Below are 27,027 nucleotides of genomic sequence, written 5' to 3' on the forward strand. Positions count from 1 at the left end.
GAGTCAAATAATGACCTCATTCAGTGTGGAGTCAAATAATAACCTCATGGAGTCAAATAATGACCTCATTCAGTGTGGAGTCAAATAATAACCTCATTCAGTGTGGAGTCAAATAATGACCTCATGGAGTCAAATAATGACCTCATTCAGTGTGGAGTCAAATAATGACCTCATTCAGTGTGGAGTCAAATAATAACCTTGTGGATATGCTCGTGTATATGTATATGCTAGCTATAAATACCATTGGCAAGGATCCGTTGTGAAATGATCCTGTTAACACATTGGCTACATCTCAAATTGCTCCCTATTCCCTACATAATGCACTACTTTTGACCAGGGCACATAGTGTTTCAGACTGAGTGCAATCAGAAATGGCTCTGAAATTGTTTATTTTTTTAATGTCCTACCCGAGAAAAACATCTAAATCTGCATTCATTTCTTGGTTGAATTATGGGACTGGAACGAGGGATCAGCACTATCCTGTTCTCTGCTGTGATCAGTGTGTTGATCTGGTTATTAACAATTTGCCTGCTACTATATGTACTGTATATGCCTATAGGATTGTCATTTTACATTTTGTCTAACTGGTTGTCTTAGGGTATTCTTTCAGACTTTGACAAAAATGATTTGTGCGATCCACACCAAAACAAAGATTGCTAATATGTGAGATGTTCTCCCACTCTTTCCCAGACCAAAATAATAATTCAGTACCAAAAAAAGACATTGATTGACTGAAGGACACAGGGGAGGTAGACTGGCAGTAAATATATTTAATGTAAGGAGTTTTGGTCTTGATAGAAAATGGGTAGCAATGTCATCATACCAGGGTTACGGTAATTCAGGAACTAAACCTCATAGAAAAGCATGGAGGATTGATTGGATTTAAAATGTCTGTTTTACTTCTGGAGTTTACTGAATTTAAATAACCTTCCCGCAAAGGAACCCTGATTCTAGTGACAGAAGAATGAACATAGAGATTTAGACTGATAATAACAACATGAAATCTTCAAGAGAAGATAGCAACTCTATACATTAGAGTTGTAGTAGTAACTACTTGCTATGTACACGTCATGTCCCATAATCACACTGTAGCAAATGTGGACACAACACCATCAAGTCCAGCATCAGATGGAATACTCAGACATACTAAAGAACATGGCATCTATCTGCCGTTTCCACCATAGGACTCTACACCGGTGCTTGTTCTACAGACTAAGACTTTAGTGTTTCCACCTCTGAGGCCTGCCCCCCCCAACCCCCCACCCAAAAAAAGGCCTACTGTACACATGAGTGGCCGGTGTCAGCTACAGCTCAGGCGCTGTCCAGCAATGTTCTGTGTACCCTGCAGCAGTTGTCTGCTAGGTTGATGTCATTGTTCAGATTCAGATGCTGCTGCTCCAAGAACTCAGAGGTCTCCTCGATAATCTGTCCAGGGATGTGGAAGTCAACAGGCGTGTGTTCCTGGACCCGCGTGTTCTCCTGACAAGGTCCGTCTCGAAGAGGGCCCCTCTCCCCCGCCTCCTCCAGCTCCTCTGGCCTGCTAGCCCTGCTAGCCCTGCTGTGTGCCTGAGATTCGCAGGGCTCCAGATTGCACCCTGTCCCCTGAAGGAACTGGAGGAAGTTCTCCTCGATGGAGGCCTCTCGGCTGGCCAGCTGATCCCCGTCGCCCGGCCCCGCCCGCTTAAAGATACAGGCCAGGCTTCGGCCCAGCTCCGTGCGGATCTGCCGGTTCAGACAGCCGTAGAATAAGGGGTTAGAGGCGAAGCAGAAGTAACCGATCCAGGTCACGACTTCCTCCATCTGGTCCGAAGCCAGGGAGGCCGGGGGGGTGGAGACCAGGGCGGCGTACAGGTGAAAGGAGAAGTAAGGCAGCCAGCAGCATAGGAACTGGCCTCCAACCGCCACCAGGACTGCCGCAGCTTTACCCCCGTTGAAGGTCCTCTGACTGGGGGTGCGGAGTGGAGGACATGGGCCCCCAGGGCCACCTCCGGGGCCTCCCAGGCTGGCAGCCATGGTGGATTGGCTGCTGAGGGACTCGGAGCGGTGAGGGCGGGGCCCAGGTGTGTCCATCCCGGTAGGTAAGGGGCCATGCTGCATGGCTGCAACCCTGGCTACTTTAAACATGTTACAGTACACAACAAGGATGATCAGCACTGGACACAGGAAGTAGACAAAGGTGAAGAAGAGCATGAATATTAACCGTGTGGTCCCTCCTCCTCCGGTCCAGTGTAGGGAGCAACGTCTCTGGCTTGGATGACTCGGGATCATGGGAGCCTCTAGTCCCTCTCCGAGTTCGACCCCTACTCCCTGGCTCCCCTGGAAGACCCAGCCCAGGAGTGGCATTGCTGACGTGACAATAGCTTTGATCCAGATCCCGACCAACACGGTCACAACCACCCCCACGGTCATCTTGACCTCATGGCGCATGGGGTGGACAATATAATAGTACCTCTCCACGTTGATGGCAGAGATAGACAAGATGGCGGCACTGACCAGACCCACGCTAAGACAGAGGTAGCTCCGGCACAGTGCCTCGTCGTGCGCCAAAACCCGGTCCGGCAGCATGCCCAGAGGCATCAGAACCAGAGCCGCCAGCAGATCAACCAGACACAGGTGGAACACGAAGGCGAACTTCCTCAGCTGCGGCGTCTTGGTGATGACAGCCATGACGGCTAGGTTGCCTACGACCGCTAAGAGGTCCATGAGAAGCATCACACACAGGGCCAGGGACTGGGCCAGGGGGGCTCTGCTGGCGCCGGTGCCCACGGGAAGACTCACTTTAGAGGCATTGGGGTGCAGCGAGGCTGGGAAGGCTGGGAGCCAGGGACCTGAATGAAATAATGAATGCATTGTATTACACATATTTAAAATACATATAGATTTGCCTATAAATACGTACAAAATTATCAAAGCTCACGAACACATTAAAGTCCAGAGTACTGTCTTTAACCAAGTTAAGTTAAGTTAAAGTCAGTACTCAGGCAGCAAAATTAGGATAACTGTCCCAAAACTCACAGGTTTTCCAGAAATCCTGGTTTGAGGATTCCAGTTTTCCTGATTATTAATCTTCTAAAAAATAGAAAGTTACCAGAATTTTACAACCTTAGTTGGTACCGACCTGGAAGTCCGGAGAGAGAGGACTGGGAAGAGTTCCAGGGGGAGGTGGAGCTGTCAACAGGAGGCTCCATGAGAGGATGAGAGAGAAGGAAGGAGTGAGACCAGGGAGACTCACAGGCCCATCACCCATCCTCCCCTGCTTCGGGCTGGTTGCTGAGGAAGAGGGGGACTGGAGGGGTTTGGGGGGTGGGTTGGGGCTGAGGCTGAGGAACCAGGGGACCGGGGGGATTTGAGGGGTGGGTTGGGGCTGAGGAACTGGGGGACTGGGAGTGTTTGGGGGGTGGGCTAGGGATGTGGAACAGAGGCTCAGGTGGCGGGGGTACTGTCTATCAGGGCAGGTAGAGCTGGACAGGTCATGGACAGGTCACCCTGGACAGGTGGCGGTCTGGCAAAATCCCACTATCATTCTAGAGATGAAGTCTGGTCGTGCACCTGGTAACCAGACTAGATGGTGGAAGTCTGGACTGTGGATGAGATAGGCCTCTGGAGTGGTAGGAGAAGGGATGAGATGGACCACTGGAGTGGTTTGAAAAGGGATGAGATGGACCTCTGGAGTGGTAGGAGAAGGGATGAGATGGACCTCTGGAGTGGTAGGAGAAGGGATGGACCTCTGGAGTGGTAGGAGAAGGGATGGATCTCTGGAGTGGTAGGAGAAGGGATGAGATGGACCTCTGGAGTGGTAGGAGAAGGGATGGATCTCTGGAGTGGTAGGAGAAGGGATGAGATGGACCTCTGGAGTGGTAGGAGAAGGGATGAGATGGACCTCTGGAGTGGTAGGAGAAGGGATGAGATGGACCTCTGGAGTGGTAGGAGAAGGGATGGAATGGACCTCTGGAGTGGTAGGAGAAGGGATGGACCTCTGGAGTGGTAGGAGAAGGGATGGAATGGACCTCTGGAGTGGTAGGAGAAGGGATGAGATGGACCTCTGGAGTGGTAGGAGAAGGGATGAGATGGACCTCTGGAGTGGTAGGAGAAGGGATGAGATGGACCTCTGGAGTGGTAGGAGAAGGGATGAGATGGACCTCTGGAGTGGTAGGAGAAGGGATGAGATGGACCTCTGGAGTGGTAGGAGAAGGGATGGAATGGACCTCTGGAGTGGTAGGAGAAGGGATGAGATGGACCTCTGGAGTGGTAGGAGAAGGGATGGACCTCTGGAGTGGTAGGAGAAGGGATGGACCTCTGGAGTGGTAGGAGAAGGGATGGAATGGACCTCTGGAGTGGTAGGAGAAGGGATGAGATGGACCTCTGGAGTGGTAGGAGAAGGGATGGACCTCTGGAGTGGTAGGAGAAGGGATGGATCTCTGGAGTGGTAGGAGAAGGGATGGATCTCTGGAGTGGTAGGAGAAGGGATGGATCTCTGGAGTGGTAGGAGAAGGCCTCACTCGATGACGATCCAGGTGAAGGTACAACACTTTATCTTTGTCCTCCCACAGAATGATGCCTTCTTAATGATGTTGAGAGGTTTCTGGTTGGAGGGGTTGGACTCTGAAACAAAGGAGAAGAAACATTACTGGTAAAAATCAATAAATAGGCGTTTAAATGCAGGCATTAAAAAACACAGCTGTTATGAACTGCGAGGTAAAGCCTTTGTTTAAATCAACTATGTCTGCATATGCACGAAGAAAGAGCTTCACTACAATAAAGTTTTGAATGGGATTCACTTCACTGTCTGACCTACTTCAAATAATGTAGTTTAAACATTACAAAGCTACATCAACGTCAACCGCCTTCTAAGAAATCAAAGAGAAGGATTCTCCTACGAAGCAGGAGCAAAATGCAACTTCCTCCTTTTCTGTTTGTAAATTATATAAAATGTAGAACAACACTCAAATTCAAACATTTGCATTTAAAAACTTTAAAAGTCACATTTGAACACTCGTTGTGTTATTGTAGATCATGTATAACATATACACATAAACATGTTATTGTGGCTGTCATAGTAGTAATCCTCATCTGGGGGCAGCGGTTCATTTCACCCCTGTGTTTATAATTAGGCCACAGTCCTCATGTACAGTCACATATATACAGCCATTTCTTAATTTGTCCCATAATGTGACATCTGCGTTTTCCAGAGCTTGTTTTTCCAGAACAGCCAGCCCTGCTGGGGAGAAGCTAAAGACACATGCAGTCCACCATATGTCTTCAAGAGACAGAAAATACGTAGTGTTAAGAGAATGTGTCAGCTGTGGTCATATAACTGAATTCATCATTTACAGTAATGTGAAATGAAGCAGAAATGATTATGGTATCTGTAAAAGTATGAAATATAGAGAGATTACCGAGTCACTGCAAAGACAGGAGCATCTATCCATGGGAGTTTTGTGGATTCAAACTAGGCTATTTGGAAATGTCAGGCCACACTATCTAGTATCACAGAATCAGTAAGCAAATGTTTATGTACTATAAATACGAACTGTGTCATTCTGGGTTATTAAAGCTAATACTATTAAAGTGGGCCAAGGAGTAGTGAAACATGAAACATGGTGTTGTAATGCTAGTCTAGGAGGAGTAGCTGTAATGAAACATGGTGTTGTAATGCTAGTCTAGGGGGAGTAGCTGTAATGAAACATGGTGTTGTAATGCTAGTCTAGGAGGAGTAGCTGTAATGAAACATGGTGTTGTAATGCTAGTCTAGGGGGAGTAGCTGTAATGACACATGGTGTTGTAATGCTAGTCTAGGGGGAGTAGCTGTAATGAAACATGGTGTTGTAATGCTAGTCTAGGAGGAGTAGCTGTAATGAAACATGGTGTTGTAATGCTAGTCTTGGAGGAGTAGCTGTAATGAAACATGGTGTTGTAATGCTAGTCTAGGAGGAGTAGCTGTAATGAAACATGATGTTGTAATGCTAGTCTAGGAGGAGTAGCTGTAATGAAACATGGTGTTGTAATGCTAGTCTAAGGGGAGTAGCTGTAATGAAACAGGGTGTTGTAATGTTAGTCTAAGTGGAGTAGCTGTAATGAAACATGGTGTTGTAATGCTAGTCTAAGGGGAGTAGCTGTAATGAAACATGGTGTTGTAATGCTAGTCTAGGAGGAGTAGCTGTAATGAAACATGGTGTTGTAATGCTAGTCTAAGGGGAGTAGTTGTAATGAAACATGGTGTTGTAATGCTAGTCTAGGTGGAGTAGCTGTAATGAAACAGGGTATTGTAATGTTAGTCTAGGGGGAGTAGCTGTAATGAAACATGGTGTTGTAATGCTAGTCTAAGGGGAGTAGCTGTAATGAAACATGGTGTTGTAATGTTAGTCTAGGAGGAGTAGCTGTAATGAAACATGGTGTTGTAATGCTAGTCTAGGAGGAGTAGCTGTAATGAAACAGGGTGTTGTAATGTTAGTCTAGGAGGAGTAGCTGTAATGAAACATGGTGTTGTAATGCTAGTCTAGGAGGAGTAGCTGTAATGAAACAGGGTGTTGTAATGTTAGTCTAGGAGGAGTAGCTGTAATGAAACATGGTGTTGTAATGCTAGTCTAAGGGGAGTAGCTGTAATGAAACATGGTGTTGTAATGCTAGTCTAAGGGGAGTAGCTGTAATGAAACATGGTGTTGTAATGCTAGTCTAGGGGGAGTAGCTGTAATGAAACATGGTGTTGTAATGCTAGTCTAGGGGGAGTAGCTGTAATGAAACATGGTGTTGAAATGCTAGTCTAGGGGGAGTAGCTGTAATGAAACATGGTGTTGTAATGTTAGTCTAGGGGGAGTAGCTGTAATGACACATGGTGTTGTAATGCTAGTCTAAGGGGAGTAGCTGTAATGAAACATGGTGTTGTAATGCTAGTCTAGGAGGAGTAGCTGTAATGAAACATGGTGTTGTAATGCTAGTCTAGGGGGAGTAGTGTTGTCAAAGCCCTTTCTTTCTCTCCAGCCCTCTGAGGGTGTGTGTGTGTGTGTGTGTGTGTGTGTGTGTGTGTGTGTGTGTGTGTGTGTGTGTGTGTGTGTGTGTGTGTGTGTGTGTGTGTGTGTGTGTGTGTGTGTGTGTGTGTGCAAAACCGTGAGGCCTGTTCTGATGTTTACTGTCAACTCCACACACACCATCACACACACTGTCACAGTGATGGAACACACACACACACAAACACACACACACACACACACACACACAGCATCACGAGAAAGAAAACAACCAACCACACAGGCTGTTGCTTCTTGTTCACACCTGCATATGCAATTCTTCCATGTTGGAAGTTGTGACGAATAAAAACTTTGTTTCACTTACAGTGCCTTGCGAAAGTATTCGGCCCCCTTGAACTTTGTGACCTTTTGCCACATTTCAGGCTTCAAACATAAAGATATAAAACTGTATTTTTTTGTGAAGAATCAACAACAAGTGGGACACAATCATGAAGTGGAACGACATTTATTGGATATTTCAAACTTTAAAAAAAAATCAAAAACTGAAAAATTGGGCGTGCAAAATTATTCAGCCCCTCTACTTTCAGTGCAGCAAACTCTCTCCAGAAGTTCAGTGAGGATCTCTGAATGATCCAATGTTGACCTAAATGACTAATGATGATAAATACAATCCATCCAAAGATTTCCCAAGCTTTAAACATCCCAATGAGCACTGTGCAAGCGATAAACCAATTTTTCAGTTTTTGATTTGTTAATTTTTTTTTTACATATCCAATAAATGTCGTTCCACTTCATGATTGTGTCCCACTTGTTGTTGATTCTTCACAAAAAAAATACAGTTTTATATCTTTATGTTTGAAGCCTGAAATGTGGCAAAAGGTCACAAAGTTCAAGGGGGCCGAATACTTCCGCAAGGCACTGTATAAAGCTGATTCTTTTCCAGCTCGTCACCAATGGCCGCCACGCATTCACATCGAATCACTGACTGCGGATGTATCTCAATTGTCATAGGTCTCTTGTCGAAAGGAGTACCGATACAGGGAATATGGTGCCATTTTGGTACACTATCTGACTTTTGCTCCTGGGGTCTTTGTGTCAGTATAACCTTCCACCGGATAATTTTGAAAACAATTAACGTGGTCTTTCTTAGCTGTGATGTCTTACTGTAGTCAAATGGATACGCAACCCCTCAGAGACACTATCCTATCAGCACAACCTATCAGCATAACCTATCAGCATAACCTATCAGCAAAACCTATCAGCACAACCTATCAGCACAACCTATCAGCACAACCTATCAGCAAAACCTATCAGCACAACCTATTAGCACAACCTATCAGCACAACCTATCAGCATAACCTATCAGCATAACCTATCAGCAAAACCTATCAGCACAACCTATCAGCACAACCTATCAGCACAACCTATCAGCACAACCTATCAGCAAAACCTATCAGCACAACCTATTAGCACAACCTATCAGCACAACCTATCAGCATAACCTATCAGCATAACCTATCAGCAAAACCTATCGGCACAACCTATCGGCAAAACCTATCGGCACAACCTATCGGCACAACCTATCGGCACAACCTATCGGCACAACCTATCAGCACAACCTATCAGCACAACCTATCAGCACAACCTATCAGCACAACCTATCAGCATAACCTATCAGCATAACCTATCAGCACAACCTATCGAATAGTCCCCGTGATATGCAACTGTTCAGGGAAGTCAGGAACCAATACACGCATTCAGTCAGGAAAGCTAAGGCCAGCTTCTTCAGGCAGAAGTTTGCATCCTGTAGCTCTAACTCCAAAAAGTTCTGGGACACTGTGAAGTCTATGGAGAACAAGAGCACCTCCTCCCAGCTGCCCACTGCACTGAGGCTAGGTAACACGGTGTCCACCGATAAATCCATGATTATCGAAAACTTCAATAAGCATTTCTCAACGGCTGGCCATGCCTTCCGCCTGGCTACTCCAACCTCGGCCAACAGCTCCGCCCCCCCCGCAGCTCCTCGCCCAAGCCTCTCCAGGTTCTCCTTTACCCAAATCCAAATAGCAGATGTTCTGAAAGAGCTGCAAAACCTGGACCCATACAAATCAGCTGGGCTTGACAATCTGGACCCTCTATTTCTGAAACTATCCGCCGCCATTGTCGCAACCCCTATTACCAGCCTGTTCAACCTCTCTTTCATATCGTCTGAGATCCCCAAGGATTGGAAAGCTGCCGCAGTCATCCCCCTCTTCAAAGGGGGAGACACCCTGGACCCAAACTGTTATAGACCTATATCTATCCTGCCCTGCCTATCTAAGGTCTTCGAAAGCCAAGTCAACAAACAGGTCACTGACCATCTCGAATCCCACCGTACCTTCTCCGCTGTGCAATCTGGTTTCCGAGCCGGTCACGGGTGCACCTCAGCCACACTCAAGGTACTAAACGATATCATAACCGCCATCGATAAAATACAGTACTGTGCAGCCGTCTTCATCGACCTTGCCAAGGCTTTCGACTCTGTCAATCACCATATTCTTATCGGCAGACTCAGTCGCCTCGGTTTTTCGGATGACTGCCTTGCCTGGTTCACCAATTACTTTGCAGACAGAGTTCAGTGTGTCAAATCGGAGGGCATGCTGTCCGGTCCTCTGGCAGTCTCTATGGGGGTGCCACAGGGTTCAATTCTCGGGCCGACTCTTTTCTCTGTATATATCAATGATGTTGCTCTTGCAGCGGGCGATTCCCTGATCCACCTCTACGCAGACGACACCATTCTATATACTTTCGGCCAGTCATTGGACACTGTGCTATCTAACCTCCAAACGAGCTTCAATGCCATACAACACTCCTTCCGTGGCCTCCAACTGCTCTTAAACGCTAGTAAAACCAAATGCATGCTTTTCAACCGATCGCTGCCTGCACCCGCGCCCGACTAGCATCACCACCCTGGATGGTTCCGACCTTGAATATGTGGACATCTATAAGTACCTAGGTGTCTGGCTAGACTGCAAACTCTCCTTCCAGACTCATATCAAACATCTCCAATCGAAAATCAAATCAAGAGTCGGCTTTCTATTCCACAACAAAGCCTCCTTCACTCACGCCGCCAAGCTTACCCTAGTAAAACTGACTATCCTACCGATCCTCGACTTCGGCGATGTCATCTACAAAATGGCTTCCAACACTCTACTCAGCAAACTGGATGCAGTCTATCACAGTGCCATCCGTTTTGTCACTAAAGCACCTTATACCACCCACCACTGCGACTTGTATTCTCTAGTCGGCTGGCCCTCGCTACATATTCGTCGCCAGACCCACTGGCTCCAGGTCATCTACAAATCCATGCTAGGTAAAGCTCCGCCTTATCTCAGTTCACTGGTCACGATGGCAACACCCATCCGTAGCACGCGCTCCAGCAGGTGTATCTCACTGATCATCCCTAAAGCCAACACCTCATTTGGCCGCCTTTCGTTCCAGTACTCTGCTGCCTGTGACTGGAACGAACTGCAAAAATCGCTGAAGTTGGAGACTTTTATCTCCCTCACCAACTTCAAACATCAGCTATCTGAGCAGCTAACCGATCGCTGCAGCTGTACATAGTCTATTGGTAAATAGCCCACCATTTTCACCTACCTCATTCCCATACTGTTTTTATACTGTTTTTATTTATTTACTTTTCTGCTCTTTTGCACACCAATATCTCTACCTGTACATGACCATCTGATCATTTATCACTCCAGTGTTAATCTGCAAAATTGTAATTATTCGCCTACCTCCTCATGCCTTTTGCACACATTGTATATAGACTCCCCCTTTTTTTTCTACTGTGTTATTGACTTGCTAATTGTTTACTCCATGTGTAACTCTGTGTTTTCTGTTCACACTGCTATGCTTTATCTTGGCCAGGTCGTAGTTGCAAATGAGAACTAGTTCTCAACTAGCCTACCTGGTTAAATAAAGGTGAAATATTTTTTTTTTTTTTTTAAATCAGCATAACCTATCAGCACACCCTATCAGCATAACCTATCAGCATAACCTATCAGCATAACCTATCAGCATATCCTATCAGCATCAATAGGTTTACAGCCTGTAAAAAACACAGGCTTCCTCATAAAACGACACTCTACACTCTTTATATATATATATAAAACATGTAAAAGTGCTTTCTTGATCCTAAAAGGGTTCTTCGGTTCTAGGATCATCGACTAAATTCAGCCACAGGAAGATTTTTTCTTGAGTGGATGGTCAGGGGGCTGGAACATAATTACAAATCATTTGTAGACTGTAAAATTGATCGGAAGCCAATCCAGGTATAACATTTGACTAAAACATAACCATTTCAAACCTTGCTTACATTTGTATAGAATCACATACACTGAGTGTACAAAACATTGAGTTGCACCTCCCCCTTTGGCCCTCAGAACAGTCTCAGTTCGTCGGGGCATGGACTCTACAAGGTGTCAAAAGCGTTCCACAGGGATGCTGGCCCATGTTGACTCCAATGCTTCCCACAGTTGTGTCAAGTTGGTTGGATGTCCTCTGGGTGGTGGACCATTCTTGATGCACAAGGGAAACTGTTGAGCGTGAAAAACCCAGCAGCGTTGCAGTTCTGGCACCTACTACCATTCACTCTCTGAATGGCACACATACACAATACATTTTTCATTTGTCTCAAGGCTTAAAAATCCTGCTTAAAAACTGTCTCCTCCCCTTCATCTACACTGAATAAAGTGCATTTAACAAGTGACATCAATAAAGGGATCATGGCTTCTCCTGGTTTCACCTGGTCAGTCTATGTTATAGAAAGAGAGTGTATTGTACACTCAGTTTCACCTGGTCAGTCTATGTCATAGAAAGAGAGTGTTTTGTACACTCAATTTCACCTGGTCAGTCTATGTTATAGAAAGAGAGTGTTTTGTACACTCAGTTACACCTGGTCAGTCTATGTTATAGAAAGAGAGTGTTTTGTACACTCAGTTACACCTGGTCAGTCTATGTTATAGAAAGAGAGTGTTTTGTACACTCAGTTACACCTGGTCAGTCTATGTTATAGAAAGAGAGTGTTTTGTACACTCAGTTACACCTGGTCAGTCTATGTTATAGAAAGAGAGTGTTTTGTACACTCAGTTTCACCTGGTCAGTCTATGTTATAGAAAGAGAGTGTTTTGTACACTCAGTTACACCTGGTCAGTCTATGTTATAGAAAGAGAGTGTTTTGTACACTCAGTTTCACCTGGTCAGTCTATGTCATAGAAAGAGAGTGTTTTGTACACTCAGTTACACCTGGTCAGTCTATGTTATAGAAAGAGAGTGTTTTGTACACTCAGTTACACCTAGTCAGTCTATGTTATAGAAAGAGAGTGTTTTGTACACTCAGTTACACCTAGTCAGTCTATGTTATAGAAAGAGAGTGTTTTGTACACTCAGTTACACCTAGTCAGTCTATGTTATAGAAAGAGAGTGTTTTGTACACTCAGTTTCTATCTCTCTATTATGTGTGGGAATACATTGGAACAGGTCTCCTAAATTGAAATCACTTGGAGCTGATTTGCTGGTGTTTTTACAATCTTGTATGTCCAACACACACACACACACACACACACACACACACACACACACACACACACACACACACACACACACACACACACACACACACACACACACACACACACACACAAATGTTATTCAGAAAACTTGGCGGGCCAAATAAAATCACCCGTGGGCAAAAATGTCGGACCCTTTTCACAGAGGGTTCTACATGGAACCCAAAATAGTTCTACCTACTTATACATTTAAAAAAGTTAAATAAAAAAATGTAACAAAATCAATAAATAAAAAGGGTTCTACCTGGAACCAAAAAGGGTTCTCCTACAGCAGGGGTTATCAAACTTTTTGTCCTGTGACCCCATTTTGATATTATAAAAAATTGTGACCCCAACATGTAAAAAAACTTTTTTTTGGACTGATTTGTAATAATATTTCAATCTGAAGGAAGTATGGTTCGAAATGCATCAGAAAGATAATGGGACCTAAGTTCAGGAAAACATCAATAATTGGTCTATGTGTTTGTGAGGGTCTTTTCTTTCAAGCACCGCATCTCAGTGCAAGAGGCATCACTACAGTCCCTGGTTTGAATACAGGCTGTATCACATCCGGCCGTGATTGGGAGTCCTTTAGGGTGGAGCACAATTGGCCCAATCCTTGTTTCTAATAGTCTTCACACTATTAGAATTTAAAATGGTTAAAATTATGATTGTGTGTCACTGGCCTAAACACAATACCCCATAATGTCAAAGTGGAATTATGTTTTTTTGGTTTTTGTGTTTTTACAAATCAATTACAAATAAAAGCTGAAATGTCTTGAGTCAATAAGTATTCAACTCCTTTGTTATTGCAAGTCTAAATAAGTTCAAGACTAAAAATGTGCTTAACAAGTCACAGAATAAATTGCATGGACTCACTCTGTGTGCCATTACAGTGTTTAACATGATTTTTGAATGACTACCTCATCTCTGTACCCCACACATACAATTATCTGTAAGGTCCCTCAGTCGAACAGTGAATTTAAAAAAAGATTCAAACACAAAGACCAGGGAGGTTTTTCAATGCCTCGTTCCTATTGGTAGATGGGTGAAAATTGGTTAAAATCTAATAAAAAGCAGACATTGAATATCCCTTTGAGCGTAATGAAGTTATTAATTACACTTTGGATGGTGTATCAATACACCCAGTCACTACAAAGATACAGGCCACCTTCCTAACTCAGTTGCCGGAGAGGAAGGAAACCGCTCAGGGATTTCACCATGAGGCCAATGGTGACTTTAAAACAGTTAAAGAGTTTAATGGCTGTGAAAGGAGACAACTGAGGATGGATCAACCACATTGTAGTCACTCCATACACATACTGACCGAACTGACAGAGTGAAAACTAGGAAGCCTGTACAGAAGAAAACATATTTCATATATCTTGTTTGAATCAAGACACTAAAGTAATAGTGCAAAATAGTGCAAAACGTGGCAAATCTGGGGCAAATCCAATACAACACGTTATGTATTACATACTGTATATCCTACATATTATATACATTATATATTTTCAAGCATAGAATTTAGAAAATAATGATTGAAAAATGTTGCAAAATCCAGGTGTATAAAGCTCTTAAAGACTTAACTAGAAAGACTCACAGCTGTAATTGTTGCCAAAGGTGATACTAACATGTATTGTGTTGAATACTTATCTAATCAAGATATATTAGTGTTTTATTTTTCATAAAACATTTTACAAATCCACGTTGACATTGCAGAGTATTTTGTGTAGATCAAACAAAAATACAATTGAATCAATTTTAGTCCCACTCTGTAACACAACAAACACGAATACTTTTTGAAAGCATCGTATAGAATTAGCAATATAATTGAGTAAAATATGTTTTTTTTCTCTACACACAGCTTGTATTTTTTACAGAACAGAATCTCCCATTTTTAATAAGATCAGGAGTACTGTAAAATTAAAAGTGAAAAAAGCATTGAAACACTACCTCACTGTCCCAGTAAGGAGCTCCAAGCATTCATGTGAAAGAAATAAGAATTTGCCTTCAGGCCATGGCTAATTGAGAACCATATGACCCTCCCATCGCATGACTATCTGTGTGTTTACAGCTAGAAGGAGAACTAAACAATAGTTGTTTATTGTTTTAGCAACAACTCAGCTTGTTTGTCCATTGAGAGAGGTCTAAAAGTAAACTCTAGATGGTTTCACCATCCCAATGTTAATTATTATTTATTTTACCTTTATTTAACTAGGCAAGTCAGTTAAGAACAAATTCTTATTTTACAACGACGGTCTACCCCGGCCATACTCTCCCCTAACTCAGACGACGCTGGGCCATTAAACATTCATTAAAACATTGAACCAGGCAGGTCAGTTGAAGAACAAATGATTATTTACAATGACAGGCTACCGTGGAACAGTGGGGTTAACTGCCTTGTTCAGGGGGAGAACGACACATTTTTACCTCGTCAGTTCGGGATTCAATCCAGCAACCTTTCAGTTACTGACCCAATGCTCTAACCACTAGACTACCGGCCATCCCAAAAGGAGTAGAGGTTTGAAAACCAAATGAGAAGGTAGAATGTAGAGATGACTGTTAAAGTTGGATGCCCACAACATATTTATCTACCCTACTGTATAGATATATAAATGGTCCCTCAGCTAGCCAGCTAGAACTGCCCTGTCCAGCACCTTTACACCCCCATGTCAACCTCCTCTCTCTGATCATACCTGACTCCTAATACAGTATGTCCCACTCCAATTGTCTTCTTTTTTGAACTTCTCCTGACCCCCTGCTCTCTCGGTGACTCCTCTGCCATGCACAGACAGATTCTAGCATTCAGTGGATATGTTGTTTGTCACGAGAGGAGAGGTAAGTAGCCTAGCGCTCAAGCACTGGTAAGTATAAATGTCGTCATGACCTGTAGTCACGTTATAATACAGACTCTACAGACTTAGTAGTATGCTTAAAGAAGCAGAGCGGTGAGAACGACATACCTTTAATAGTTAGTGTGGAGACGGGCTGCTCCTTCCTCTCCAGGTTCACCGTCTGCTTGGATGAGGGAAGTGGACCGATTTGGCTGGATCTCTCCCTCACACATACACAGACTACAGCGCGTCAGAGAGAGAGAGAGAGAGAGAGGAGAGAGAGAGAGAGAGAGAGAGAGAGAGAGAGAGAGAGAGAGAGAGAGAGAGAGAGAGAGAGAGAGAGAGAAAGAAACAGACGCTCCTGTGTCTCCTCCTCACCTGGCTCTTTGATCTCATCTTTCCCTGCCTGACCCACCCACCCCCACAACACACACACACACTCCACTCCCCTCAGTTCTTGTCTTGTTCAGGTGTCCAAGGCAGAGCAACAGCAGAATGGAAGAAAAAGCGAGAGCAGGACAGTGTGCTCCTCTCCTCTTGTTCTCCTGCTTCTGGTGCACAATGCAAACACACTTGCGCTCCACACACACACACACACACACACACACACACACACACACACACACACACACACACACACACACACACACACACACACACACACACACACACACACACACTCACACACCACACCACGCACACACACACACACCCACGCACACACACACCCACACCACACACACACACACACACACACACACACTCACACACCACACCACACCACACCACGCACACACACACACACACACACACACACACACACACCCATCCACACCACGCACACACACTCCACACACAAACACACACACACACACACACACACACAAACACACCAAACCACACCACACTCACACACATGCGCTCACTCCGGCATGCGTTCAGGGCTCAGGGTAACTGCAGAGCAGTGAGGCAGTGAGGGGTAGGGAGGCAGGCAGCACCCAGCCTTGGTGCTTCTCCGCTGGGTCTTAGTGCTCACATCCTGTTCTGGCTGGATGGATGACTGGCTGCTTCTAGATGTTTCCCTATCTCTCTCTCTATCTGCCTGAATGTCCAAAACAAACTCCTAGCCCCTAGCCCCTACCCACTACCCACCGGGCACAGACGTCAATTCAACATCTATTCCACACCAGTGTGTTCCCAGTGGGTAAGCTCTTGCGTATATCTGAAAGGATGGGTGATTGATGATAGGAAGCAATATGGTCCAAATTCCACCCAGCCTATCAAAAGGCAAGGTTAATTAGTTTCCATATGGCTTCAACCTATCATTCAACCCTGTTTATACCTGGTGCTAACATGCACCTTTTGTCCTGATCTTGTCCACGATTCTAATTATGCCCACATTTTCAGACAGGCGTAGAAGATTATAATACACATTGTGATCAGATTGTGATCAGATCCTTCTGACCACCTCGGGATGTGGTCAGGCACGCATTGTGTCTGGTTATCAATCACCTGTAAACACATCTGGATGGTCAAACTATAGACTTACGGCTTCAGTAGTTGTCTTAAAGTAAATAAATTCACATTATTTTTTTAAAGAATGTCTGTCACGTAATTTGACCAGCTAATCTGGTCACAATGCGGACACAGAATGAAGGATTTAGAGACATTTTAATGCAATGTGAAGATGAGACAAACCTCGAGCAGATAGTGATTGGATCATATTGATCATATCACGAAACTCACATTTTAGCGCATGGTGTAAATAATGCTATTGATACAGTATACATGAGAGGGTAGAGGAGAGAGGCTATAGGGGTTGAGTTGGGATTATTGTGTTTGGTGGAGTTCCAAATAGCACCCTATTTCCTATGTAGTGCACTACCGTTGACCTGGGACAAAAGACAACGAAGGGAATGGGGAGTCTTTTGGGACACAGTCTTTTTCTCTAGCCTTAGTAAAGGTCACCTCAGAGCAACAAAAAAAATCACCTGTATGTTTCTCTTTTATCGCTCTCAATGGCTCTAATTCTCTCTCTATCGCCTTACGGGGGCTTGTTGGCAAGATCTCTCCCGCTACTTCATTACAATCCCAGGAAAGCCCTCTGAAGAGCTCCCTGGTTCATTACAATCCCAGGAAAGCCCTCTGAAGATCTCCCTGGTTCATTACAATCCCAGGAAAGCCCTCTGAAGATCTCCCTGGTTCATTACAATCCCAGGAAATCCCTCAGAAGATCTCCTTGGTTCATTACAATCACAGGAAAGCCCTCTGAAAATCTCCCTGGTTCATTACAATCCTTCTCATGAGAATTATTGATCTGATGGGGGGAGGATTAGTGATCTGATGGGGGGAGGATTAGTGATCTGATGGGGAGAGGATTAGTGATCTGATGGGGGAGGATTAGTGATCTGATGGGGGAAGATTAGTGATCTGATGGGGGAGGATTAGTGATCTGATGGGGGAGGATTAGTGATCTGATGGGGGAGGATTAGTGATCTGATGGGGGAGGATTAGTGATCTGATGGGGGAGGATTAGTGATCTGATGGGGGAGGATTAGTGATCTGATGGGGGAGGATTAGTGATCTGATGGGGGAGGATTAGTGATCTGATGGGGGGGAAGATTAGTGATCTGATGGGGGGAGGATTAGTGATCTGATGGGGGGAGGATTAGTGATCTGATGGGGGGAGGATTAGTGATCTGATGGGGGGAGGATTAGTGATCTGATGGGGGGAGGATTAGTGATCTGATGGGGGGAGGATTAGTGATCTGATGGGGGGAGGATTAGTGATCTGATGGGGGAGGATTAGTGATCTGATGGGGGAGGATTAGTGATCTGATGGGGGAGGATTAGTGATCTGATGGGGGGAGGATTAGTGATCTGATGGGGGAGGATTAGTGATCTGATGGGGGAGGATTAGTGATCTGATGGGGGAGGATTAGTGATCTGATGGGGGGAGGATTAGTGATCTGATGGGGAGAGGATTAGTGATCTGATGGGGGAGGATTAGTGATCTGATGGGGGAGGATTAGTGATCTGATGGGGGAGGATTAGTGATCTGATGGGGAGAGGATTAGTGATCTGATGGGGGAGGATTAGTGATCTGATGGGGGAGGATTATTGAACTGATGGGGGAGGATTAGTGATCTGATGGGGGAGGATTAGTGATCTGATGGGGGAGGATTAGTGATCTGATGGGGAGAGGATTAGTGATCTGATGGGGGAGGATTAGGGATCTGATGGGGGGAGGATTAGTGATCTGATGGGGGAGGATTAGTTATCTGATGGGGGAGGATTAGTTATCTGATGGGGGAGGATTAGTGATCTGATGGGGGAGGATTAGTGATCTGATGGGGAGAGGATTAGTGATCTGATGGGGGAGGATTAGGGATCTGATGGGGGAGGATTAGTGATCTGATGGGGGAGGATTAGTGATCTGATGGGGGAGGATTAGTGATCTGATGGGGGAGGATTAGTGATCTGATGGGGAGAGGATTAGTGATCTGATGGGGGAGGATTAGTGATCTGATGGGGGAGGATTAGTGATCTGATGGGGGAGGATTAGTGATCTGATGGGGGAGGATTAGTGATCTGATGGGGGAGGATTAGTGATCTGATGGGGGAGGATTAGTGATCTGATGGGGGAGGATTAGTGATCTGATGGGGGAGGATTAGTGATCTGATGGGGGAGGATTAGTTATCTGATGGGGGAGGATTAGTGATCTGATGGGGGAGGATTAGTGATCTGATGGGGAGAGGATTAGTGATCTGATGGGGGAGGATTAGGGATCTGATGGGGGGAGGATTAGTGATCTGATGGGGGGAGGATTAGTGATCTGATGGGGGGAGGATTAGTGATCTGATGGGGGAGGATTAGTGATCTGATGGGGGGAGGATTAGTTATCTGATGGGGGGAGGATTAGTGATCTGATGGGGGAGGATTAGTGATCTGATGGGGAGAGGATTAGTGATCTGATGGGGGAGGATTAGGGATCTGATGGGGGGAGGATTAGTTATCTGATGGGGGGAGGATTAGTGATCTGATGGGGGAGGATTAGTGATCTGATGGGGGGAGGATTATTGAACTGCTGGTGAGGCCAAAATGACAATGGTTAATGGTAACGAGATGAGATTATTGTTGACTAAACCCAGTACATAGCACATAGTCTACAGACCATAGTAGTAGATCAACTACAGTACATATATCTGGCTCTTTAATTCATTACTTCGTGCAGAACAATAAAAGTGAAAGTGAGATACATTTGTACTAAATCCCAGACCGCCGTACTGTCTAGTACAGTACAGTACTATACGGTTATTCTTTAAAAGTTCTTTCCTCACCATCTTAAAGAAGCATGCCCCATTTAAAAAATTAGAACCTGGAACAGATATAGGCCTTGGTTCACTCCAGACCTGACTGCCCTTGACCAGCACAAAAAAACATATTGTGGCATCCTACATTAGCATGGAATTGCCCTCGCGATATACAACCTTTCAGGGAAGTTAGGAACCAATATAGACAGGCAGTTAGGAAAGCAAAGGCTAGCTTTTTCAAACGGAAAATTGCATCCTGTAACACAAACTCCAAAAAGTTCTGAGACACTGTAAAGTCCATGGAGAATAAGAGCACCTCCTCCCAGCTACCCACTGCACTGAGGCTAGGAAACACTGTCACAACCAATAAATCCACGATAATTGAGAATTTCAATAAGCATTTTCCTACGGCTGGCCATGCTTTCCAGCTGGCTACCCCTACCCCGGTCAACAGCCCTGCACCCCCCCACAGCAACTCAACCATGCCTCCCCCATTTATCCTTCATCCAAATCTAGATAGCTGATGTTCTGAAAGAGCTGCAAAATCTGGAGCCCTACAAATCAGCCGGGCTAGACAAACTGGACCCTCTCTTTCTAAAATGACCCGCCAATATTGTTGCAACCCCTATTACTAGCCTGTTCATTCCAAAAGATTGGAAAGCTGCCGCGGTCATCCCCCTCTTCAAAGGGGGAGACGTTCTAGACCCAAACGTCTACAGAACTTTCTACGGTCTTCGAAAGCCAAGTTAACAAACAGATCACCGACCATTTCGAATCCCACCGTACCTTCACTGTTATGCAATCTGGTTTCCGAGCTGGTCATGGGTGTACCTCAGCCACGCTTAAGGTCCTAAACGATATCATAACTGCTATCGATAAGAGACAATACTGTACAGCTGTATTCATTGACCTGGCCAAGGCTTTTGACTCCGTCAATCATCACATTCTATCTTATTCAAGGCAGTTAACCCACTGTTCCTAGGCCGTCACTGAAAATAAGAATTTGTTCTTAACTGACTTGCCAAGTTAAATAAAGGTCAAATAAAAAAAATTGTATCGGCAAACTCAACAGCCTTGGTTTCTCAAATGACTGGTTCACCAACTACTTCTCAGACAGAGTTCAGTGTGTCAAATCAGAGGGCCTGTTGTCAGGACCTCTGGCAGTCTCTGTGGGGGTGCCACAGGGTTAAATTCTCCGGCCGACTCTTTTCTCTGTATATATCAATGACGTCGCTCTTGCTGCTGGTGAGTCTCTGATCCACCTCTACGCAGACGACACCATTCTGTATACTTCTGGCCCTTCTTTGGACACTGTGTTAACAAACCTCCAGACGAGCTTCAATGCCATACAACTCTCCTTACATGGCCTCCAACTGCTCTTAAAGGCAAGTAAAAATAAATGCATGCTTTTCAATCGATCGCTGCCCGCCCGTCAAGCATTACTACTCTGGACGATTCTGACTTAGAATATGTGGACAACTACAAATACCTAGGTGTCTGGCAAAATCTGACTCTAAAGAGGAGGGTCCGGGTGGGCATCCCTTCACGGCAGCGGCTCCGGTGTGGGACGTAGAACCCACTTCGCCCCGCAGATCCGCTTTGGTGGCAGCCCTGGTGCATGGACCTTCACTGGAGGAACCGGGCCGCAGATAATCGCCGGAGGCTCCGGGCTGGGAACCGTCGCTGGAGGCTCCGGACTGGGGACCATCACTGGAGGGTCCGGACTGGAGGCCTGGTTCATGGAGCAGGCACAGGACTCACCGGGTTGGAGAGACACACTGGAGGCCTGGTTCGTGGAGCAGGTACAGGACTTACCGGGCTGGAGAGACACACTGGAGGCCTGGTTCGTGGAGCAGGTACAGGACTTACCGGGATGGAGAGACACACTGGAGGCCTGGTTCGTGGAGCAGGTACAGGACTTACCGGGCTGGAGAGACACACTGGAGGCCTGGTTCGTGGAGCAGGCACAACCCGTCCTGGCTGGATACCCACTTCAAACCAGCAAGTGCGGGGCACCAGCACAGGACGCACTGGGCTGTGAAAGCACACTGGAGGTCTGGAGCTTAGAGCTAGCACAACCCCCCTTGGCTGAATCACCACTTTAGCCCGGCACGTTCGAGGCGCTGACACAGGACGCACTGGGCTGTGCAGGCGCACTGGAGACAGCTTGCGCAGAGCGGCGCAGGATATCCTGGTCCGAGGAGGCGCACTGGAGACCAGGGGCGCTGAGCCGGTACCAACCTTCCTGGCTGGGTACACCTCTTTACGGGGCAGATACGGAGAGCATGTACTGCATGCACCGGGCTGTGACGGAAGGCACGGTGTGTAAAACCGTAAAACATGGCACTGGAACCGTGACCAACGCCGCTCGCCAACCCGTGTGCCCCCTCGTGCCTCTCGTACTCCTCTCTATCTGCCTCCGCCTTTTTCCATGGCAGGCTTTTGTCGCCTGCCATGATCTCCTCCCATGTTCACGATGTCCTAAACTCCCTTCTCTCCCGTGCCCAGGATCCCTTCTCCTCCTGGCCACGCTGCTTGGTCCTTTTGTGGTGGGATCTTCTGTCACGATCGTCATGGGAAGAAGTGGACCAAATCGCAGCGTGGTACGTGTTCATTCTATTTATTTCTTTAATGAACACCGACAACAACAAAACAAAATGCGAACGTGACGTTCTGCAGGGCAAAATAACAACCAATGCAAGAAATAAGATCCCACAAATGAAAGCGGGAAAAAGGACTGCCTAAGTATGATTCCCAATCAGAGACAACGATGGACAGCTGCCTCTGATTGGGAACAACACTCGGCCAAAAAACAAAGAAATAGAAAACGTAAAAATAAAGAAACTAGAATGCCCACCCTAGTCACACCCTGGCCTAACCAAAATAGAGAATAAAAACCTCTCTATGGCCAGGGCGTGACAATTACATTACTGACTCCTATACAACATACGACTACGGCACGCAGAACTGACCGAGATATTATGTGGTACATTGACGTTTTAAGCATCTAAACAAACTGTCATTGCCTCTCAGCCATTGGGTGAAGGGTGTCATCTGAATGACATGTATAACACATACACATATAATGTATCCCGTATGTCTTTGGAATGGAATGACAAAAGAGATCATCAAGGACATCAACCACCTGTGTCACGGCCTGTTCACCCCCGCTGTCATCCAGAAGGCGAGGTCAGTACAGGTGCATCAAAGCTGGGATCGAGAGACTGAAAAACAGCTTCTATCTCAAGGCCATCAGACTGTTAAATAGCCATCATTTGCCGGCCTCCACCCAATACCCTGCCCTGAATTTAGTCACTGTCACTGACCGGCTACCATCCGGTTACTCAATCTTGCATAAGAATGTTTCCCTACTGTTTTACCCATTTCATATCCTTTAGTAGTGGTTTCTTTGCAGCAATTGGACCATGAAGGCCTGATTCATGCAGTCTCCTCTGAACAGTAGATGTTGAGATGTTTCTTGTTACTTGAACTCTGTAAAACATTTATTTGGGCTACAATTTCTGAGGTGCAGTTAACTCTAATGAACTTATCCTATGCAGCAGAGGTAACTCTGGGTCTTCCTTTCCTGTGGCAGTCCTCATGAGAGCCAGTTTCATTATAGCACTTGGTGGTTTTTGCGACTGCACTTGAAGAAACTTGAAAACGTCTTGAAATGTTCCGCATTGACTGACCTTCATGCCTTAAAGTAATGATGGACTGTTGTTTTTCTTTGCTTATTTGAGCGATTTTTGCCATAATATGGACGTGGTCTTTCACCAAATAGGGCTATCTTCTTTATACCACCCCTACCTCGTCACAACACATCTGATTGGCTCAAACGCATTAAGAAGGAAAGAAATTCAACAAATGACCTTTTAACAAGACACACCTGTTAATTGAAATTCATTCCGGGTGACTACCTCGTGAAGCTGGTTGAGTATGCAAAGCTGTCAAAGGCAAAGGGTGGCAACTTTGAAGCATCTCAAATATAAAATATAGTTTGATTTATTTAACTTACTACATGATTCCATGTGTGTTATTTCCTAGTTTTGATGTCTTCACTATTATTCTACAATCTAGAAAATAGTACAAATAAAGACAACCCATTGAATGAGTAGGTGTGTCTAAACTTTTGACTGGTACTGTGTATACAGTTGAAGTCGGAAGTTTACATGTAGAATAGATACAGTAATACTGTAGTATAGATACAGTAATACTGTAGAATAGATATGTACAGTTGAAGTTTGAAGTTTACATACACTTAGGATGGAGTCATAAAAACACGTTTTTCAACCACTCCACAAATTTCTTGTTAACAATCTATAGTTTTGGCAAATCGGTTTGGACATCTGCTTTGTACATGACACAAGTAATTTAACATTGTTTACAGACAGATTATTTCACTTATAATTCACTGTATCATAATTCCAGTGGGTCAGAAGTTTACATACACTAAGTTGAATGTGCCTTTAAACAGCTTGGAAAATAACAGAAAATGATGTCATGGCTTCTGATAGTCTAATTAACATCATTTGAGTCAATTGGAGGTGTCCCTGTGGATGTATTTCCTACCTTCAAACCGAGTGCCTATTTTGATTTTCCCATGATGTCAAGCAACGGGAAAAAAATGTTTGACCAATCAAAATATGGGAAAATCAAAAGAAATCAGCCAATCAGCCAAGACCTCAGAAAACAATTGTAGACCTCCACAAGTCTGGTTCATCCTTGAGAGCAATTTCCAAACGGCTGAAGGTACCACGTTCACCTGAACAAACATTAGTACATAAGTATAAGCACCATGGGACCACGCAGCCGCCATACCGCTCAGGAAGGAGACGCGTTCTGCCTCTTAGAGATGAACGTACTGTAGTGCGATAAGTGCAAATCAATCCCAGAACAACAGCAAAGGACCTTGTGAAGATGCTGGAGGAAACAGGTACAAAAGTATCTATATCCACAGTAAAACGAGTCCTATATCGACGTTACCTGAAAGGCCACTCAGCAAGGAAGAAGCCACTGCTCCAAAACCACCATAAAAACAGCATTTTTTTAAACCACGGTTTGCAACTGCACATGGGGACAAAGATCATACTTTTTGGAGAAATGTCCTCTGGTCTGATTAAACAAAAATAGATCTGTTTGGCCATAATGAAAATCGTTATGTTTGGAGGAAAAAGGGGGGGGCTTGCAAGCCGAAGAACCCCATCCCAACCGTGAAGCATGGGGGTGGCAACATCATGTTGTGGGGGTGCTTTGCTGCAGGAGGGACTGGTGCACTTCACAAAATAGATGGCATCATGAGGCAAGAACATTATGTGGATATATTGAAGCAACATCTCAAGACATCAGTTAAAGCTTGGTCACAAATGGGTTTTCCAAATGGACAATGAGTCCAAGCATACTTCCAAAGTTGTGGCAAAATGGTTTCAAGACAATAAAGTCAAGGTATTGGAGTGGCCATCACAAAACCCTAACCTCAATCCTATCAAACATTTGTGGGCAGAACTGATAAAGCGTGTGCAAGCAAGAAGGCCTACAAACCTAACTCGGTTACACCAGCTCTGTCAGGAGGAATGGGCTAAAATTCACCCAATTTCTTGTGGGAAGCTTGTGGAAGGCTGCCAGAAACGTTTGACTCAAGTTAAACAATTTAAAGGTAATGCTACCAAATACTATTTGAGTGTATGTAAACTTCTGACCCACTGGGAATGTGATGAAAGAAATAAAAGCTGAAATAAATATAATTCTCTCTACTATTATTCTGACATTCTTAAAATATTTATTTCACATTCTTAAAATAAAGTGGTGATCCTAACTGACCAAAGACAGGGATTTTTTACTAGGATTAAATGTCAGGAATTGTGAAAAACTGAGTTTAAATGTATTTGTCTAAGGTGTAGGTAAACTTCCGACTTCAACTGTATATTAGCATTGTAACTCTTACTGCGGGACTCTGAAACTGTACACTGTTGGAGCTAGGAACACAAGCATTTCACTACACCCACAGTACCATCTGCTAAACATGTGTATGTAACCAATAACATCTGCTAACCATGTGTATGTGACCAATAGCATGTGATTTGATTGGATGTAGAAAAATCCTTTGGTATACTGGATGGCGTATCACATGTGTCTTTATTATGACATTACATTCCTGGGATTGGATTCTCTCCGCAATACATTCATCCCATCCCTACCTATCCCTCCTGATGGAATTGAAAAGGATTACCTCCTAATGTAGACACATGTGATGCCTTAACCCTAATCTACATTTGACGGTGTCTTGTCCTGCTCCTCCTTGTATTCCCAAGCGGCTAGTCTCAACAATAAAGGGCTGCTCTCTTGCTGGCCATGAAAACAACACACACAGAGACACTGATGAAGACGTGAACCCTGTGGCTTGCCCTCAATGGCCAGTCAATTACTGAATCAACCAGTTACATTATTAATCATGTTTGTCGCTGCCTTCTGTAAACTAATCAATATATGATTCAGAGACATTGTGTGTGTGTGTGTGTGTGTGTGTGTGTGTGTGTGTGTGTGTGTGTGTGTGTGTGTGTGTGTGTGTGTGTGTGTGTGTGTGTGTGTGTGTGTGTGTGTGTGTGTGTGTGTGTGGACATGTTTAACTATACTTTTGGGGACCAGAATTAGTGTTAGGGTTATAATTACGTTTATGGTTAGGGTGTAGGAGATAGGGTTAGGAGCTAGGGATAGGTTTTGGGGTTAGGGAAAATGTGATTTTTTTTGTGTGTGTATGCATGTGTGCGTGTACTTGTGTGATCCTGTGACTGAGCGTGTTTGCCTGTTGGGTCTGAGGTGTCTAGTAATGACAGAAATAGCAGATACTTGCTCACTCCATTCGATCCAATCACAGAGGAGGAACATACAATGATTACCATGGCAACCCGGGCCTCACCCCCATTCGCTCTCTCTCTCTCTCACTCTCTTTATCTCTCTCTCTCAGTCCCTCTCTCTCTTTCTCTCTCTCTCTCTCCTTTTCTATCTCTAACTCTCTCTCTCTCTCTCTCTCTCTCTCTCTCTCTCTCGCTCTCTCTCCCCCCTTTTCCTTTCTATATCTCCCTCCCTCCCCCCTCTCTCTCACCCCCCCTTTCTCTCTCTCTCTCTCTCTCTCTCTCTCTCTCTCTCTCTCTCTCTCTCTCTCTCTCTCTCTCTCTCTCTCTCTCTCTCTCTCTCTCTCTCTCTCTCTCTGCCTTTATGTACGACCAGTCATGAAAGGAACAGAGTCATATATAGAGCCATCATATCTATATATAAACTGGGTGGTTCGAGCCCTGAATGCTGATTGGCTGACAGCCGTGGTAT

General features: G+C 44.9%; 1 protein-coding gene across 28 annotated transcripts; it reads right to left on the bottom strand.

Moving 5' to 3' along the window:
* Window positions 1-750: 750 nt before the first annotated feature.
* LOC118372957 (G-protein coupled receptor 61-like) lies at window positions 751-16,331 on the bottom strand. 28 transcript variants are annotated; one of them, XM_052484682.1, is made up of 7 exons: window positions 15,520-16,331; window positions 4,328-4,602; window positions 4,206-4,238; window positions 4,107-4,172; window positions 3,787-3,946; window positions 3,119-3,753; window positions 751-2,828 (listed from the first exon to the last, which is right to left on the bottom strand). In XM_052484682.1, the coding sequence occupies exons 6-7, from the start codon at window positions 3,186-3,188 to the stop codon at window positions 1,312-1,314; spliced, it is 1,587 nt and encodes a 528-aa protein (XP_052340642.1). In that variant the 5' UTR covers window positions 3,189-3,753; window positions 3,787-3,946; window positions 4,107-4,172; window positions 4,206-4,238; window positions 4,328-4,602; window positions 15,520-16,331; the 3' UTR covers window positions 751-1,311. The 28 variants fall into 28 exon arrangements, 26 of the variants coding, with proteins under 26 accessions (XP_052340642.1, XP_052340636.1, XP_052340639.1 ...); XM_052484676.1 differs by having other exon boundaries at window positions 4,140-4,172; window positions 4,295-4,602; XM_052484679.1 differs by lacking the exons at window positions 4,107-4,172; window positions 4,206-4,238 and adding an exon at window positions 4,074-4,106 and having other exon boundaries at window positions 4,295-4,602.
* Between the last annotated feature and the right edge of the window lie 10,696 nt (window positions 16,332-27,027).

Source organism: Oncorhynchus keta, chromosome 28 (assembly GCF_023373465.1).
Source record: "Oncorhynchus keta strain PuntledgeMale-10-30-2019 chromosome 28, Oket_V2, whole genome shotgun sequence".
In the NCBI taxonomy this organism is placed as follows: domain Eukaryota; kingdom Metazoa; phylum Chordata; class Actinopteri; order Salmoniformes; family Salmonidae; genus Oncorhynchus; species Oncorhynchus keta.